We start from the raw sequence: 16,226 nt of genomic DNA on the forward strand, positions 1-16,226 counted from the left end.
TAGACTTAAAAAATGTCCGGGCGGAATTTCACAAACGTCCGGGGTTTTGTTTTTCTAGAGCTTACATAGAACTTCGAGAAGTTTCGCTCACAAACTAGTCCCGCCCTCCCCTACTCCGATTGGTTCGCTTGAGTGAGAAGGGGGCGTGGTGAAGTAGCCTAAAATCTTCTGATTTGACGCTCTGACTGTAGCGCTACCGTTATTGGTCGATAACCTTCTCTGTAAACATTTAATTAAGAGACGTGTCCTTTATTTCACCATCTCAGATCTGGTCACCCTAACAATAAACATCTTTTTAACATGGGACCCGCACTATGGAACATATACTGCCTTTTAGTTCCTGAATAAACCACTTTAATTATTCAAACTCTTGGGAGTTGGACATTTTTCCCCCAAAATATGTAAGTTATCTTTTCGACAAATGTAGTTTGCCTAAAAAAAAATCAATGCTATTGCCAAACACAAGAAGTAGTCAAACGTCCACAGGAAGTGCAACATGTAAGTGAAAGCCAGACTGATTTAATAAAGGCAAGCCCTTGCATGAGGTCAATACACCTGACATCTGTTCTTTGGTCCAAAGTTCATACCTTCGTTCTGTATTCAGTGTTTACTTTTATGAAACAATTTCCATTACAGTCAAACGGATATGACCCTCAATTTGAGAGCTCACTCTTCATTTAAGGATTTGTTGTTTGGAGGTAACTCTTGGGGAGGCTGAGCTGGGGACGTTGTAGGAGTCTGTACAGCCTCCTCTTTGTTAGAGAGGTCTTCTGATGATTTGCCCGCATCTGTCTGATCTGAGCCTCTCTGTTCATTCGGATCAGAGACGGGTTGAGCGGGATCTTTATGTTCGGGGGTTTGCTCTGGTGCATTTGGAGGTTGGCTGGATTGCGATGGAGCTTCTCCAGCAGGTGGCACTGTGGACTGTTCACTGCTCACCTACAAGCAAAGGACACATCACAAAACATGAGGCTTCGACAATTCGGTTAAAGGGGATTATCACTGATTTGTCTAAAGTTATGCTTAAATATAACCTCTAAGATGTAAAATATCTCGTTTACATGGTAAAATCCTGCACTCTGGAGAAACACAGAGGATCAGTTGTTCATAGAGGAGGGCCCAACGGCTGAAGATATAATATCTCAAATATTTTTCCAAGCTATATTTAAAATGTACCTCACAGATAGCAATAACATGGAAAAACTATTAATTTGTGATAGTTTTAAGCAAGTTTTTCATAGAAACGGTATATTTCACGAAGGAGGGGCTCTCTGTGGATAATATAAACTAGGGCGACCAGATCTGAGATGGTGAAAAAAATAACGGTAGCTCCGCTAAGACCGTCCAATCAGAAGATTTTAGGCTACTTTACCACGCCCCCTTCTCACGCAAGCGAACCAATCGGAGTAGGGAAGGGCGGGACTAGTTTGTGAAGGAAACTTCTCGAAGTTCTATGTAAGCTCTAGAAAAACAAAACCCCGGACGTTTGTGAAATTCCGCCCGGACATTTTTTTAAGTCTAAAAAAGAGGACATGTCCGGGTAAAAGAGGACGTCTGGTCACCCTATATTAACCAAAACCAAGGACTGTCCAACAGATATCAATGGAAGTTTACTCACTTACAGAGAAATGACCCCTGGTTTTGTGATATACAGATTCGGGACACTCGAGAGTAGAAGCGGTGGATTAAAATTTGCTGCAGTTTGTGTTTTTAGGCTCTGCCCCATAGGTGAAGTTTTATGTACTTACGTCTCAGCAATGTTCTGGTCTACATTAAGTGTTTACACTGCAGTGCTTCACCAAATTAGACGTTTCCCATAACAACAGCCAATAGAAATAGGCCAACATTAACTACATTAGTGGAGTATGTAACATAGCAGTGTTATGATAATTAATATCAACTATCGGGATTATTGGGCCTTCTAATGTGAACAAAGATAAACACTGGAGGAATGAGCTGAATCTTGGTCAGTCCTCTATTCTTCTCTTTCTCCAGAGTTTGGTACAAAGCTTGTGCAGGAAAATGGACAAACAGGCAGCGCAAACAAGATCTGAAGAGTGAAAGGAGGGCGGGCTGCGAGAGACTCTATCAAAGAGTTTCCATGACGAGACGTTAGAGGAATAAATTTAGAGTCTAGTGTTTATTTTTGCCAGCAAGACAGACACCACATTAAGTGAACAAACGTTACAGGAAGCAGCTAAATTCAGTTACGCTATGACAGCAAATCAGAACAGAGAATAAAACAGAACAATAGTGCACACACCCAAAGAACAAAGTAGGTTTTCTCACCTTTCTTCTGAGCACAGAGAAAGCAGGAATGTAAAACAAAAAAGGGGTTGAAAAGTTAGTTCAGATTTTCTTGAAACTGGATAACAATCACAAACACTGTTAACAGACCGCCAGAGTTAATGAGTTTAGAAAAAGGAATCAGGCCAATGAAAGATACCAGAGAGTTAAGTGGAACGATGCCATTCTAAAAGATGTTTAGTTGAGTTATGAGGTAATACCCTGCTTCAGGTGCTCCGTTTGTCACTGAGGGTACCAGCCTACCTGTGGGGTCTCCTGGGCCAGGGTCGGGTTATTGTTTTTCACCATAGAGACCATATCTCTGATCTGGTAGAGGGCGAAGGCGATGCTGACCCAAGGGGAAGTGGACACCACCCAGGCTGGCTTGGTCACATCCTCCTGCTCTTCCTGAGCCCTGCTCTTCTTGGCAGGAGCCTTGCTCTCCAGCCTTGGAGCCGACTCTGTGGGGTTCTGCACTATGTCTATGGTGGCGATAGGCACTGGACTAGAAGGCACCGGAATGTTCTCAGCCAGCATCGAGTCCCCTGTGGACAAACCTCTCAGTAAGATCAGTGTGTTTCACACAACGTCTGTGTGTCATGATACTGTGCTGAGTCTAAGTCTTTAATTGTTTTAAGAAAACCGTTTTTGCTTTTTGAATTGTTTTAGAATAATATTCAGAATAAAAACAGATGTACCTTTCTCCTCATTCTCCCCAATAAGACTCTGAATGAGAGCAAAGATGAGCAGAATGATGAGAGAAGCCATTCCTAAGCCCCTGAATGTTTCAGCCGCTCCTAAACAAGAAAAATACACTGTTAATGACCTACCATGAAGTTAGTTTATTTCTGTATTTATTTATTTATGCATACATATGTATTATATGCAGAAACATCTGTTTTAATATCCATTGACAGGATGGAATACTCTCGTGACCATCATTCACTGAATGTGTCAGATACAGGTATGGCTGGTATTTGCATCTTTTTCCATTGTGAAGTTCATACCGAAGTAGTTGACAAAGACTCCGCCCACCATGGCGCCGCAGCCACGCCCCAGGCCCAGATGCAGGCCCTGCAGGATGCCCTGCGCCGAGGTGCGCAAAGCTGGAGGAACTGCTGCACTCAGGAGAGAAATACATGCCGCCCAAACAGACGCATGAGTCAGACCTGCAGGACAGGATAACGTCAGACGAGATACCAAACTGGCCCTGCCATTATATCACTGTCACGAGAAGACATTGAAGCCTGCGCAGCTTTAGTTTTCTGAATTGATTAGTTGCTGTTATGAGTTCTTTTATTTGCGTGTGTGTGTGTGTTCTGGTGTATTTGTCAGGTTCTGAGCACAGCCACTGTTGACCAGATATTGTTTGGCTGATGGACCATCCTCAGCAAAGTAGTGCCACTGGCTAAATAGTGTGTGTGTGTGTGTGTGTGTGTGTTGTACTTGTATGAGTGTATGAGACAGAGAAATTGCTGGTAGGGTCACTTCTCGGCTAAAGAGGCCATTAATGAATGGCCTAGAGAGCGATTATGGTTGAGAACAACAGATGGGTTTAAGTCAGTAATTGTACATCAATCTACAGACGCTAGAAGACAGGTCGGAGCTCAAAGGCCTTAGGGAAAATTACAGGGAAGTAGTTTCTATTAAAATGGATGAGCATAAATAAACACATGTATATAAATTAATTCATGAACAATGTCCAGATCCTGCTAAGAATCACTGGGTACATGGCACAAAACGCCCTGGATGGGGTGCCAGTATATTAGAGGGCACCACACACACACACATTTAATTTACACACTCGCATCTACTGAGCCGTTTGAATAGCCAGTCCACCTCCTGGAGCCTGAGGAAACCCACGCAGACACAGAGAAAACACCACACTCTTCACAAGACTCTGGAAATGTGTGACAGTGACACTCCCTGGTGCTACACCGTGACGCCCCATATGTAAGATGTAAAGACACGGTGTGACGAGGTTTGGTTCCATTCCATTATGGACTATGAGTCTTCATTCAAATGATATGAAGTAATAAAAGGATTGTGTTGGATAGAAGACCGAAATGTCTCTTAGGTTTTGGAACGACACTCTGGAGACATTTGAAATTAATTTCAACTCAAAGGAGTTTTGAGGTCAAACATTATCTTGGTCAATCAGTACAAAGTGACTCGGGCAGCAAGCCCATCCGGTCCTCCACGTCTGCGAGGTGAGAACTTGACAAACCTGGTGGCACATTTCAGCATATTTGTGAAAAACCGGCAACAGCAGCCAGACCGGCTTCTTCTGTATTTGGCTAACTGGCTCTTTAGGGGGTTGGTTAATGTTTTAAAGGCCTGTTAAACTAGAAAATGGCCACAGAATATCATTTACCATAACATTATCCACCAGTTCCCATTAACGTATATGAATTTAAATATCAACATGAATATGGATATGGACTCATTCGCCTTGTGTCACAACCTGCCACTTAAGATGTCAGCCTGTGTAAATTATTTTCAATGTAATAAGTCTGGGGTTTAATGGATTAACTTGTTAAAACCTGTTCCTAGAGTACAGCGTGTGAGTATGTCTTTGTTGGCCTGTACAGGACGGATCCACCAGTGAAATCGGAGCTGTGTGTGTGCTACCGTGCCTCTATCACTATGTCACAGAAGCTCAATGCTGCCTTTATTGTTGGATTTGCTATAACACTTGCTGGGTGAATGTGCACAAACATTCAGACCTGAGTTCTACTGAAACTGAGATGAAAGAACCAATAGAAATGCTCCAATATTATTTGGAATAAAGCCTCATTACATTGACTTGCATTAAAAACAGTAGTATAAAAGGATTATTACAGCCTCTGTGTTAAATGGGAAAGCATCGATATGTTCCAGTGCCACACTTTGTCGGATGAAATTTTGATCAGCTATTGCAACATTTAAGAGGGCGTTAGGTATGAAATAAGGCACGGGAGCTTAAATGAAGAAGCTGATTCATGCATTCAGCTCAACCCAGAGCTCTACACAGGCCTCCACATTAAACAGAGCCAGGCTGACAAGTCAACAGAGGCACAGAGAAGGGCACGCCTCATTTCTCTTACCTTGAAGGACCTCCATGGGCAGAACTACCCAAGCATTTTCCAGATAAGATATATACAGGTAGCGAGCAGTATTGCAGGCCAGGCCAATATACAGCACTCTGCAGGGAGGGAGAGAAAATAGGACACAAAAGGCATGAAAATGGATAATAGCAACACTAAAACACCTCCCATCTCCAGTTATAACCCTGTGAAAAGAAACACAACCCTAGACTAGCCATCATATCCACAGCTAATAAAAGCCAAGCCCGTTTCTTTTAACAGAGATGTGGTCATGTTAAGACACAGTGCAGTTTGGCAATCATGACATTCAGCTCTGTTCTGTCTCTGGTAGAGAATGAGTCACTATCATCTATAAGGAGGGGCAGAGAGACGGAGAGTATAATGACTGAGCTAACATCTCAAGTTCAGCTACTGAATCTCAGAGCACACAGTCTTTCTGCTCTGACAATCTTCTACTATACACACAGAGGGTGTGGCTTTTTATTTCATTATCGTTATTGGTTCACTGTTATTGTTAAACGAGAGAAGAGACATGACTAAAAGTGTAACTGTGACAGGCGTTGCAGTGGTTACAATATGTACAGTTAAGGATATTGGAGCTGTAATACACAAATATACATACATACAGAGTGCATGGAAAGAGGCTGTATATAAGAGGTTGTAGATAGGTTACGTTAAAACCAAGCACACCATTGTTTTTCTTGTGAAATTCCCAATAAGTTTGATGTGTCACATGACCCTCTTCCCACTGAAAAAACAAAAGTTGGATCCAAAATGGCCGACTTCAAAATGGCCACCATGGTCACCACCCATCTTGAAAAGTTTCCCCCCTGCCATATACTAATGTGCCACAAATAGGAAGTTAATATCACCTTAATTATAATACACAATTATATATATATATATATATATATATATATATATATATACACACACAAACACACACAGGGTGGGCCATTTATACTCATGAAAGAATAATGTTACGTTAAAACCAAGCACGCCATTGTTTTTCTTGTGAAATTCCCAATATGTTTGATGTGTCTCATGACCCTCTTCCCATTGAAAAAACAAAAGTTGGATACAAAATGGCCGACTTCAAAATGGCCGCCATTGTCACCACCTATCTTGAAAAGTTTCCCCCCTCCCATATACCAATGTGCCACAAACAGGAAGTTAATATCACCAACCATTCCCATTTTATTAAGGTGTATCCGTATAAATGGCCCACCCTGTAGTTTGTATGAACTGTGAGTACAGCATTGTAAAAATAATAAATGTATGAAAATAAAAAGTATAAGTGTAAAATAACTTTGTGTAGGTTTATACTAAATATGAATATCCAGTTATAATACAGAAGATAACGGTGTGTATTCCAAAATATTACAAGACACACACAAAAATAGAAGGTTTATTAATACAGTACAGATGGCATAGAGTAGAATGCGGTTTTGGGCAGAGCCACAGTTTCCTTTCTAACTGATAAAAATGTGGCACAGAAGCATGCACATGTTATGCAAGTAGGAACAGCCACTGGGTATGGAGCTGACAAAATTCCAACTATTTAGAGCGCAAATTCAACATCAGTTCATATAGATATAGCTGATATAACGCCTGGCGCATGTAAGGCATTCAAAGTGCATCACTTTAAACAGTTCATTAAGAAAGCACAGTCCTCTCCCTTTGCAGACAGTGTCACGTGACTCAGCTAAAGCTATAGCATGCAAACGCAGTGCTGATGGGACGAGCACCTGAGATATCCCATGCAAATTGGGGCAATACACATGGCCTTGGCTCTGTCCCTGACTTTTTCGGCACAGCTGGTTGGCTTTTTCCTATTGATCCACAAGTGCAGGAAGCCTGCTGGATCAATGGCTAAATGCACAGACAAAGCATGGCGAGCTAATGGGAGGATTGAGTTACATGGACCCATGGGCTTCTTTAGCACACAGAGCTGAAATGAGGCCACTAAAGAGAGAATAGACGTCAAACTGTGTGTAGCCAAGGCTTCGCGCTGCAGAACAATATACACGACGTGTCCAAACATATGTAGACGCATGTTATAAATAGTGAATTCAATTAGCTACTTTAAGGTGCACCTACTGTGGACCCAGTTGATGTGGACCACATACACAGGAGCCTAAGATCACCATGGCCATTGCCAAATGTCAGCTAAAGAGGTATAAAGTAGACGAAGCCCCGTTTAGTGCCCCCTGGGAAGACATAATAATCAGCAGTCATAATAATATGTAGCTTGCAGCATCTCCAGCATCTCATTCAATTATACTGCGCAGCAGATAGTATCGTAGTCACACAGCACCAGGGTTCTGGGTTTAAGTCCAGCTCTGGGCGACTGTCTGTGAGGAGTGTGGTGTGTTCTCCCTGTGTCTGCGTGGGTTTCCTCCGGATGACTGTCTGTGAGGAGTGTGGTGTGTTCTCTCTGTGTCTGCGTGGGTTTCCTCCGGGTGACTGTCTGTGAGGAGTGTGGTGTGTTCTCTCTGTGTCTGCGTGGGTTTCCTCCGGGTGACTGTCTGTGAGAAGTGTGGTGTGTTCTCCCTGTGTCTGCGTGGGTTTCCTCCGGGTGACTGTCTGTGAGGAGTGTGGTGTGTTCTCCCTGTGTCTGCGTGGGTTTCCTCCGGGTGACTGTCTGTGAGGAGTGTGGTGTGTTCTCCCTGTGTCTGCGTGGGTTTCCTCCGGGTGACTGTCTGTGAGGAGTGTGGTGTGTTCTCTCTGTGTCTGCGTGGGTTTCCTCCGGGTGACTGTCTGTGAGGAGTGTGGTGTGTTCTCTCTGTGTCCGCGTGGGTTTCCTCCGGGTGAATGTCTGTGAGGAGTGTGGTGTGTTCTCCCTGTGTCCGCGTGGGTTTCCTCCGGGTGACTGTCTGTGAGGAGTGTGGTGTGTTCTCCCTGTGTCTGCGTGTGTTTCCTCCGGGTGACTGTCTGTGAGGAGTGTGGTGTGTTCTCCCTGTGTCTGCGTGGGTTTCCTCTGGGTGACTGTCTGTGAGGAGTGTGGTGTGTTCTCCCTGTGTCCCTGTGGATTTGCGACTCAAAAGTGTCCGTAGGTGAGTGTGTGTCGCCCTTTGAAGGACTGGCGCCCCCTCCAGGGTGTGTTCCTGCCTTGCACCCAATTATTCCAGGTAGGCTTTGGACCCACCGCGACCCTGAACTGGATAAGCGCTTACAGACAATGAATAAATGAATGTTACTTATAATAAATTGGGATCTTTATATTAAAAATTATATCTAATGAAGTGAGAAACATTATTTCACACATATTCATTACCAGATCTGGGGTCTGAGGGGAGCTGTTGGTTTCTGCTTCATTAGAACATCACAGAGAGATCAGATAAGTCTGTCCTGCATCACTTCTATACAAAAATAAATGAGTTAATTGGGCAGCAGATGATTCATTGATAAAGTCAGAGACTTTTCTGGCTCAGCACAGTGATTCGTCACTTTGTCCCGAGGGCAGGGTGCTTTAGTAAACAACTTCTCACTAGAAGAGCAATGTGTAGCAGATGGAAGATGTGTGTGTGTGTGTGTGTTGAGCTCTGTCTGCACTCTGTTTGGTCATGGCGTTGTTTGCCTGTCCTAAGCAGCTGGTAAACATCCCCGGGAAGATGGCTGCAGTGCCCATGTAGCTCTAAAGTCAACAAGCCAGAAGACTAGGCAAAAACACACGGAAACAAACTATTACATTCAGCTTAAATACCCAAGTCCAGAAAACTAAAACACGACTGAACCATACACCTGATTACCGAGTCTTAGAGCACCTACATGGAATGAGAAGGAGGTATTAATCATTAACAATAATAATTCCCATACATCCATCAGTCATAACATTAAAAGACCTTTTCTTATGTTTTGCATACTTTGTTATTTTCTGGTCGGGGGACTATTCTCAGTCCAGCAGTGACACTGAGGGGTTTAAACTCTCCAGCAGCACTGCTGTGTCTGATCCACTCGTATCAGCATGGCAAACACTAATACAGCACCATCACATCCAACTGAGCTAAGATAAGTGCGTACTGAGAACATCACAGGCATGTGTGGAATCCTGGACCTGGATATATCACACAGAGCTCATAGATTTTTATGAATTCTGAATCCCAATGCGAATGGACGTGTGAATACACGCATTACAGCGCATGCATGCGTGCGCACACACATACACAAACAAAAACACAAACATTAGGTTTGACCGTGGAAAAAGAGAAGCTGAGAGGACAGGACTGGCGCATTCTTTGAGTTCTGAGGATGACTTTCAGAATGTTATCAGCCTTTCATCTCTCTCAGTACGCCAAGAACAACAGCAAAAACGGGTCTTGATGTCACAACTGAGACAGCTTCCGTGCATTTGGTAATGCAAATATGTATCAGCACACAGGCAAGATGTGCACACACACACACACACACACATATATATACATATATATATATATGTATATATATGTCACACATTCATGCACGCGTATAAGAACAGGAAGTCAAAAACCTCTCGTCTCCGTGTTAGCTTCACAGGAACACATTGATTATAAATCTCACACCACGCTCACGTTTTCAGACTTCAATTTTCTTTGAACCCACACAAAGAGGTCATGCTGAAGTCATTGTTTTTGTACTGTTACAAAACTCACCAGTTTAACCCTCATAGTTAGTCTACAAAGCATAGCACCACCCAACATGCAGTCCATACCGCTCCATGAAAAATAATGGTTTGTTTGGAGGTCAATTTCCTCCTATAATTAATGGTTGCACTCATTAAAAAAACAATTTAAAGATTCTTTATAAGCACATTTCTTTAGTCATTGCTTCTAAGAATCATGGACAGCTTTTTGAATTAGGGAAAAATAAAGGGTGACGCATTGGTATGAAGTCTTTCATAGTTTTTCAATGGCAGTGACAAAACAGACTTTTTAAATGCTATGGGGTAAATAGAGGTGCAACAAAGACTATTTTTGGTATCTGAACTCACACACACACACTTTAAGTGTGCCTCTAGATAAGAGAACACAAGAAAAAATGTATGTATGGGTCTTGTAACAAAGGAATACATTCATTCATTCATTCATTCATTCATTCATTATCTGTAACCACTTATCCTGTTCAGAGTCACGGTGTCTTGTAACAAAGGAATAGACCCTATATATCAGAAGTCATCAAATCTGGATCAGATATTTTACAGTGGCCGGGCTGTATGCCCCATACCTGGCCAGTTAGGTGCATTAGCAGTTGCAGCTATAGTGTCATACCAGCCGGCTATTTTAAAATCCCAGCCTGGATCCTAAATCCAAGCTTTAAATTTGATGACCGCTGCGCTATATGCACTAGTCACAGAAGTCCTAGTCATAATTTACAAAAAGGAACCCCGAATATCACTAATATCATTGTTCAAGACTTATTGTTAATTAGCAGAAGTCTGCTTTAGCTTTGCACTGGAGGCTAACGCAGCTAACACATACTGGGAGCTCAACGGCTAGCTCTGTGTGAATTACTTATGTTCAAACAATCTCTCTCTCTCTCTCTCTTAAACACACACACACACACGACTCAAACCTCATGAAGCTGTCAAATAATCTTGCTTACATATGTGGTTTCTAACACAGTATGACAAATCATTCGCTAGAACAAAATGGAAACATTGACTGCTATGCTAATGTTTTTAGCTGTACAACATACCTATGCCTGTGGGACACAAAGTTCCAGAAAGCACATATGAAAGTCTATTTGACTTTTTTGTTATTACTCAAAGGTCTTTCCTGGCCTCAAACTTGAATAACATATATTTTTTTTGACTTGGGCCACCGCAGATTTATGGATTTTTATGTGAGTATTCACACATCTAGCTATATATATTTTTCACATATTTTTTCATTAATGTTCTGCCACAAAAATTTTCAACATACATGGGGAAAATATAACACACGACCAGAACCTCTATGGTCTTAAGTGCTTTAGCCACAAGTTATAGGCTAACAAATGCAGCCTCTGTTATCTTTCTTTAAGCTATGACTTTAAACCACAGAGTGAATACTGTTCCTCTGCTCCTCAGGCTAACTCCTACCTGATGTGGCCGACCAGCTCGATGAGTTTGTGGCTAATGAAGTAGGCTGCAAGCTCTGAGATGTGGCTAAGCACTGCACACACTCCAAACAGCGTGGTGGTCCCCTTCAGGTCCTCCAGGTGCCAGTAAAGGAATGTGAAGACGAAACCGTAGCCGAAGCCCATAAACCAAGCCACGAAAAGAACGGAGCCATAGCGGACGCCACACAGCAGCCGGATCAGGTCCTGATCAGGAGTCAAGAGAGGCGCATACATCAAAAGCACATAATAAATAATACAAAAATTTACATAACAATGGACTACCACAAGGCCCTGACCTTAACCTCTGAATGTGTTCAAGTTCTACATCAGTATTCGTTAACTCTTTTTGTCAGTACAATACCTTATACGGGAATGGAGAACGCCTGCTGGACTCATGGCACACCGGAGCCTCGGCTGAGCTGGACTCAGATATATTCTGGGTCGCCTGAGGGATCTCCACATCTTCAGGCTTCTCCTGCTGCCCTGTAGTCTCATTCACTGGCTGGGGTTCCCTGCTTTCAAATCGGAACTGTGTGGAAACTATGAGAGCCAGGGTCATTAGCACCCCAAAAACGATGAAGGCGATCTGGTAGTTCTTGTAGTCTGGCAGGATACAACCGGCACCCTGGATGATGAGGGTGATGTGCGTGTGGTCAATCCAGATGCCCACTGAGAGCATAGCGACACCCCATCCGAGAGATCCCCACATCCTCTGGAGGCCGTAGCGATCCCGGTGTTTCCCCAAATACTGCAGGGTCACGGTGTCGACGATGGTGACGGCCGGAGCGCTGAAAAACTCCCCAATGATGATGACCAGGAGGATCACGAGGAAGATGGTCTCCACCTGGTCTTTATTGAAAATGATGATGTACTCTTTGGACTTGGCAGTAGACGAGCTTGGTGTGGTTGTAGTAGTTTTGGTTGTGGTTGAGGTGGCATTGATGGCTGAGGCTGTTGTCAGCAAGTCAGTGCCCAGCATTGTGATCGTGTTCTTCACAGTATTTTCATTCAAACTGCTGACGTTATCACTTCTTATGTACCTATTTTGAGGACTGTAAACACCGGTCAAGCCTTGAAATAAGTTCCCGGTCAAGTATCTCCGGTGCCTTGTGTTGTTTCCAAGAGAACCTGGCTGTGTCATGTTTGACGATGGCGTTGCGTCCGGGCCCTTTTCTACACAGGTCATATCAGCTGGGTTGACAAACCCAATGCCACAGTTGAACACCACCCAGCAGAAGACAGAGAAAAGCAGCACTACCTTTCCCTTGTTGAAGCGGTCAGCTACCACTCCCCAGAAAGGCGCACTACAGAACTCTATGAAATAGCGGATCCCGACCAGCAGGCCGCTCTGGCTGGGGGTCATGCCCAGCTGCTTGTAGTACACAGCCAGAAGAGGGTGCAAAGAGCCATAGGCAGCATAGAAGAAGAAGTAGAAGACTTTGGAGACTAAAAGGCGGCCATCTACCCTCATGCAGGCTCTCTCCAGGCAGTCTGAGGATTGAGAGGTCAGCGGTGGTGCAGTGTCAGTTGAGGTGTTCGATGGTGTTTGACTGGGTGGAGCACTGTTTGTTTCATGTCCTAGAGACAGGGTATTAAATGGCTCAGCCAGAACATACCTCCGCTTCTGTTCCTCCTCGTCGTCCGTCAGGATGGCAACACGATCACTCGCCATCTGCAAAAAAAACAGTGGATTACACCTGCAGGTTAATAATGCTTATCTTTTTTTCTAATGTGGTTTAAACAAAAAGACTCTTAACTTTATTTACAATTCTAGACCGTGTTTGGATTTCTAATAAAGAGCTATGTTTTGAAATAGAAGTCAGACTGCGAATACTAGGCGAGTCCCAATCCACTTTGACTATTGTATGTTTATATTGCAACTAACAGACCATGACAAGCAAGGCACAAATTCTTCGGTTGAACTGAGGCATGTAAATATGTGAAATATGTACAACATACATCCATCCATTATCTGTAACCCTTATCCAATTCAGGGTCACGGTGAGTCCAGAGCCTACCTGGAATCATTGGGCGCAAGGCAGGAATACACCCTGGAGGGGGCGCCAGTCCTTCACAGGGCGACACACATTCACTCACTTTTTGAGTCGAAACCGGAGCACCCAGAGGAAACCCACGCAGACACAGAGAGAACACACCACACTCCTCACAGACAGTCTCCTGGAGCGGGAATCGAACCCACAACCTCAGGTCCCTGGAGCTGTGTGACTGCGACACTACCTGCTGCACCACCGTGCCGCGCAAACACAACATATAATATTTATTTCACTGACTCAGTATCACCTGAATTTACTGATCTAATTAATGTACAGTTAAATACGATTTAAATGCGATGAAAAACCAGAAAAGACTGAAACTTAACACCAATATGAGGCAAAAATAAAACCTGACCTTGGCTTTAGTGGAAGTGTCATGGGTTGAATGATAGATAGATAGATAAAAAGGTGCAACAACAAAAGAGGAACAAAGGACACCATTAAACACAGATTATTTATACGTATTTACACAGCATTTAAACATCAGTGTCAGAGTTAATGTGAACAAACCTTAACAGATGTGTTAAAAGTGAGTTGTGTGAGGCACATGGCTTATTTGTCTACATTTTGAGTTCATCAGATGCTAGTGATGAAGTCAACATGTAACACTCACTCTCTACCTTTATTCTTTATTTTTTATTTTTTGGCCTAATCAGGACAGTAGTACTGAAGTTATATATATTTATAAAGAGAAAATACAACTAACCATCTCATTTTCAAGATCTCACAGTCACGACAGCAAGTCATATATCTACAAAATCATAATAAGACACCTGACTTGGTATATTTGACTACAATATGTAGGAGATCTGGCCACTGTGAGACCACCACGACTTCTGGAACAGTTCATTTGACAATATAAAATAATTACACCCATATCTGTCAAACTTACTAGAGATATGTTTCAGAAACTTTGCCTCCTCTCTGTCTCTCCTTAGAGGAAAACGACCTTCTTCATATCATTGCACGCATTTCTCTGCCCCTCGACCCATTACTCAGCCCCCAGTCGCGTCTCACACACAGTCGGGCCCCGGTAGTTCATCCAGGACGACGGGGTAATAAAGTCCTCAAAGAAAAGAAGCTGCGGATAATGGAGCTGCTTCTCCCTCTGTTCACGCACAGACACTCCACCACCGCCCGGCTGCTCGGCCCTGACGTCACTACATCACCACACCTGCGCGCTTTCTTCTCCCACCCGTTTTACGACAAGCCCCGCCCCTTAAGATCTGTGATTGGCTGCTGGAGTCACAGTTCCTCAACGACCGTTTGAAGGCGCACATTTTGACGGAGATTGAAAATGTACTAGCCAATTACAGCGCTGGATGGGCGGGGCTTAACTGGAAATGGGTAGGAATAATTAATACGTCTCACACAGAGAGACAGGACAGTGACAGTGTCTTTCTGAACAAAGGAAAACATTGAAATCAAACCACTTAAAAAAAACTGCGCTAAACATTATTGGTCAAAAAAAAATAATTTATTTTCCGTTTATTTTATTGATACAAAAGTTTTATTGATACAAAAATATATCCTTAGCATTTAATTTAGCATAAGCGTTTACAGATAATGGATGGATGGATGGATGGATTTGAGATTTATTTAAAAAATAAAAAACTGAAAGCCTGAAAATATATTATCAGCACAACAGCGCCACCTGCAGACCACCGTAGGGCTTTACACTATCGGAACGTAGTGTGGCGAGAATAATTTTAATCAGAACTGTAGGGCGCCATAATTCTTTTGTTCTAAGATATGTGTATTGAGGTATTATTTATGTGAAATAGTTATGAATGTTTGCCTTAAATAAGATAAGGTAGTTATAAGGTAGTTCAAATAATCCTGTATTAGCACAGAGAGAGATAGAGAGAGAGAGAGAGAGAGAGAGAGAGAGAGAGAGAGAGAGAGAGAGAGAGAGAGAGAGATACTGGGTCAAGTAATTGAATTAACTACTGTATAATTGAGTAATACAGGTCATTTACACTGGGAGTATGTCTTTTTTATTTTCCTGGTTAATTTTATTTAATTTGCACTAGCTCGTTATTTTACAGTTTTCCATTGCCATTTTGTTTGTAATTGTCATATACATATATTTATCTGTCACTTACTTTTAGATTTATTATTATTATTATTATTATTATTATTATTATTATTATTATTATTATTATTATTATTATTATTATTATTATTAAGGGCGGCACGGTGGTGCAGCAGGTAGTGTCGCAGTCACACAGCTCCAGGGGCCTGGAGGTTGTGGGTTCAATTCCTGCTCCGGGTGACTGTCTGTGAGGAGTGTGGTGTGTTCTCCCTGTGTCTGCGTGGGTTTCCTCCGGGTGCTCTGGTTTCCTCCCACAGTCCAAAAACACACGTTGGTAGGTGGATTGGCGACTCAAAAGTAAGTGTGAGTGTGTGTGTGTGTGTGTGTGTTGCCCTGTGAAGGACTGGCGCCCCCTCCAGGGTGTATTCCTGCCTTGTGCCCAATGATTCCAGGTAGGCTCTGGACCCACCGCGACCCTGAACTGGATAAGCGCTTACAGATAATGAAAGGATTATTATTATTATTTTCATTCATTCATTCATTCATTATCTGGAAGTGCACGCAGACACAGAGAAAGAGAGAACACACCACACTCCTCACAGACAGTCACCCGGAGGAAACCCACACGGACACAGGGAGAACACACCACACTCCTCACAGTCACCTGGAGCGGGAATCGAACCCACA

The 16,226-nt window shown here is 43.0% G+C and overlaps 1 protein-coding gene across 2 annotated transcripts; it reads right to left on the reverse strand.

The window, feature by feature from the left end:
- Positions 1-66: 66 nt before the first annotated feature.
- On the reverse strand, positions 67-14,659 carry mfsd6b (major facilitator superfamily domain containing 6b). 2 transcript variants are annotated; one of them, XM_066686253.1, is made up of 8 exons: positions 14,397-14,659; positions 11,812-13,122; positions 11,431-11,654; positions 5,373-5,470; positions 3,294-3,455; positions 2,985-3,083; positions 2,551-2,831; positions 67-939 (listed from the first exon to the last, which is right to left on the reverse strand). In XM_066686253.1, the coding sequence occupies exons 2-8, from the start codon at positions 13,120-13,122 to the stop codon at positions 667-669; spliced, it is 2,448 nt and encodes an 815-aa protein (XP_066542350.1). In that variant the 5' UTR covers positions 14,397-14,659; the 3' UTR covers positions 67-666. The 2 variants fall into 2 exon arrangements, with proteins under 2 accessions (XP_066542350.1, XP_066542349.1); XM_066686252.1 differs by lacking the exon at positions 14,397-14,659 and adding an exon at positions 13,548-14,348.
- Between the last annotated feature and the right edge of the window lie 1,567 nt (positions 14,660-16,226).

Source organism: Hoplias malabaricus, chromosome 12 (assembly GCF_029633855.1).
Source record: "Hoplias malabaricus isolate fHopMal1 chromosome 12, fHopMal1.hap1, whole genome shotgun sequence".
In the NCBI taxonomy this organism is placed as follows: Eukaryota; Metazoa; Chordata; class Actinopteri; order Characiformes; family Erythrinidae; genus Hoplias; species Hoplias malabaricus.

What these genes read in the sequence shown, in the direction of transcription:
- mfsd6b (XM_066686252.1), bottom strand. Translation starts at nt 13,721, where the DNA reads ATGTTGTGTTTGCGCGGCACGGTGGTGCAGCAGGTAGTGTCGCAGTCA. An exon ending in GTTCTCCATTCCCGTATAAG is followed by an intron (nt 11,655 to 11,811) that starts GTATTGTACTGA and finishes ACTCCTGATCAG; the next exon opens with GACCTGATCCGGCTGCTGTG. An exon ending in GAGCTGGTCGGCCACATCAG is followed by an intron (nt 5,471 to 11,430) that starts GTAGGAGTTAGC and finishes CCCTCCCTGCAG; the next exon opens with AGTGCTGTATATTGGCCTGG.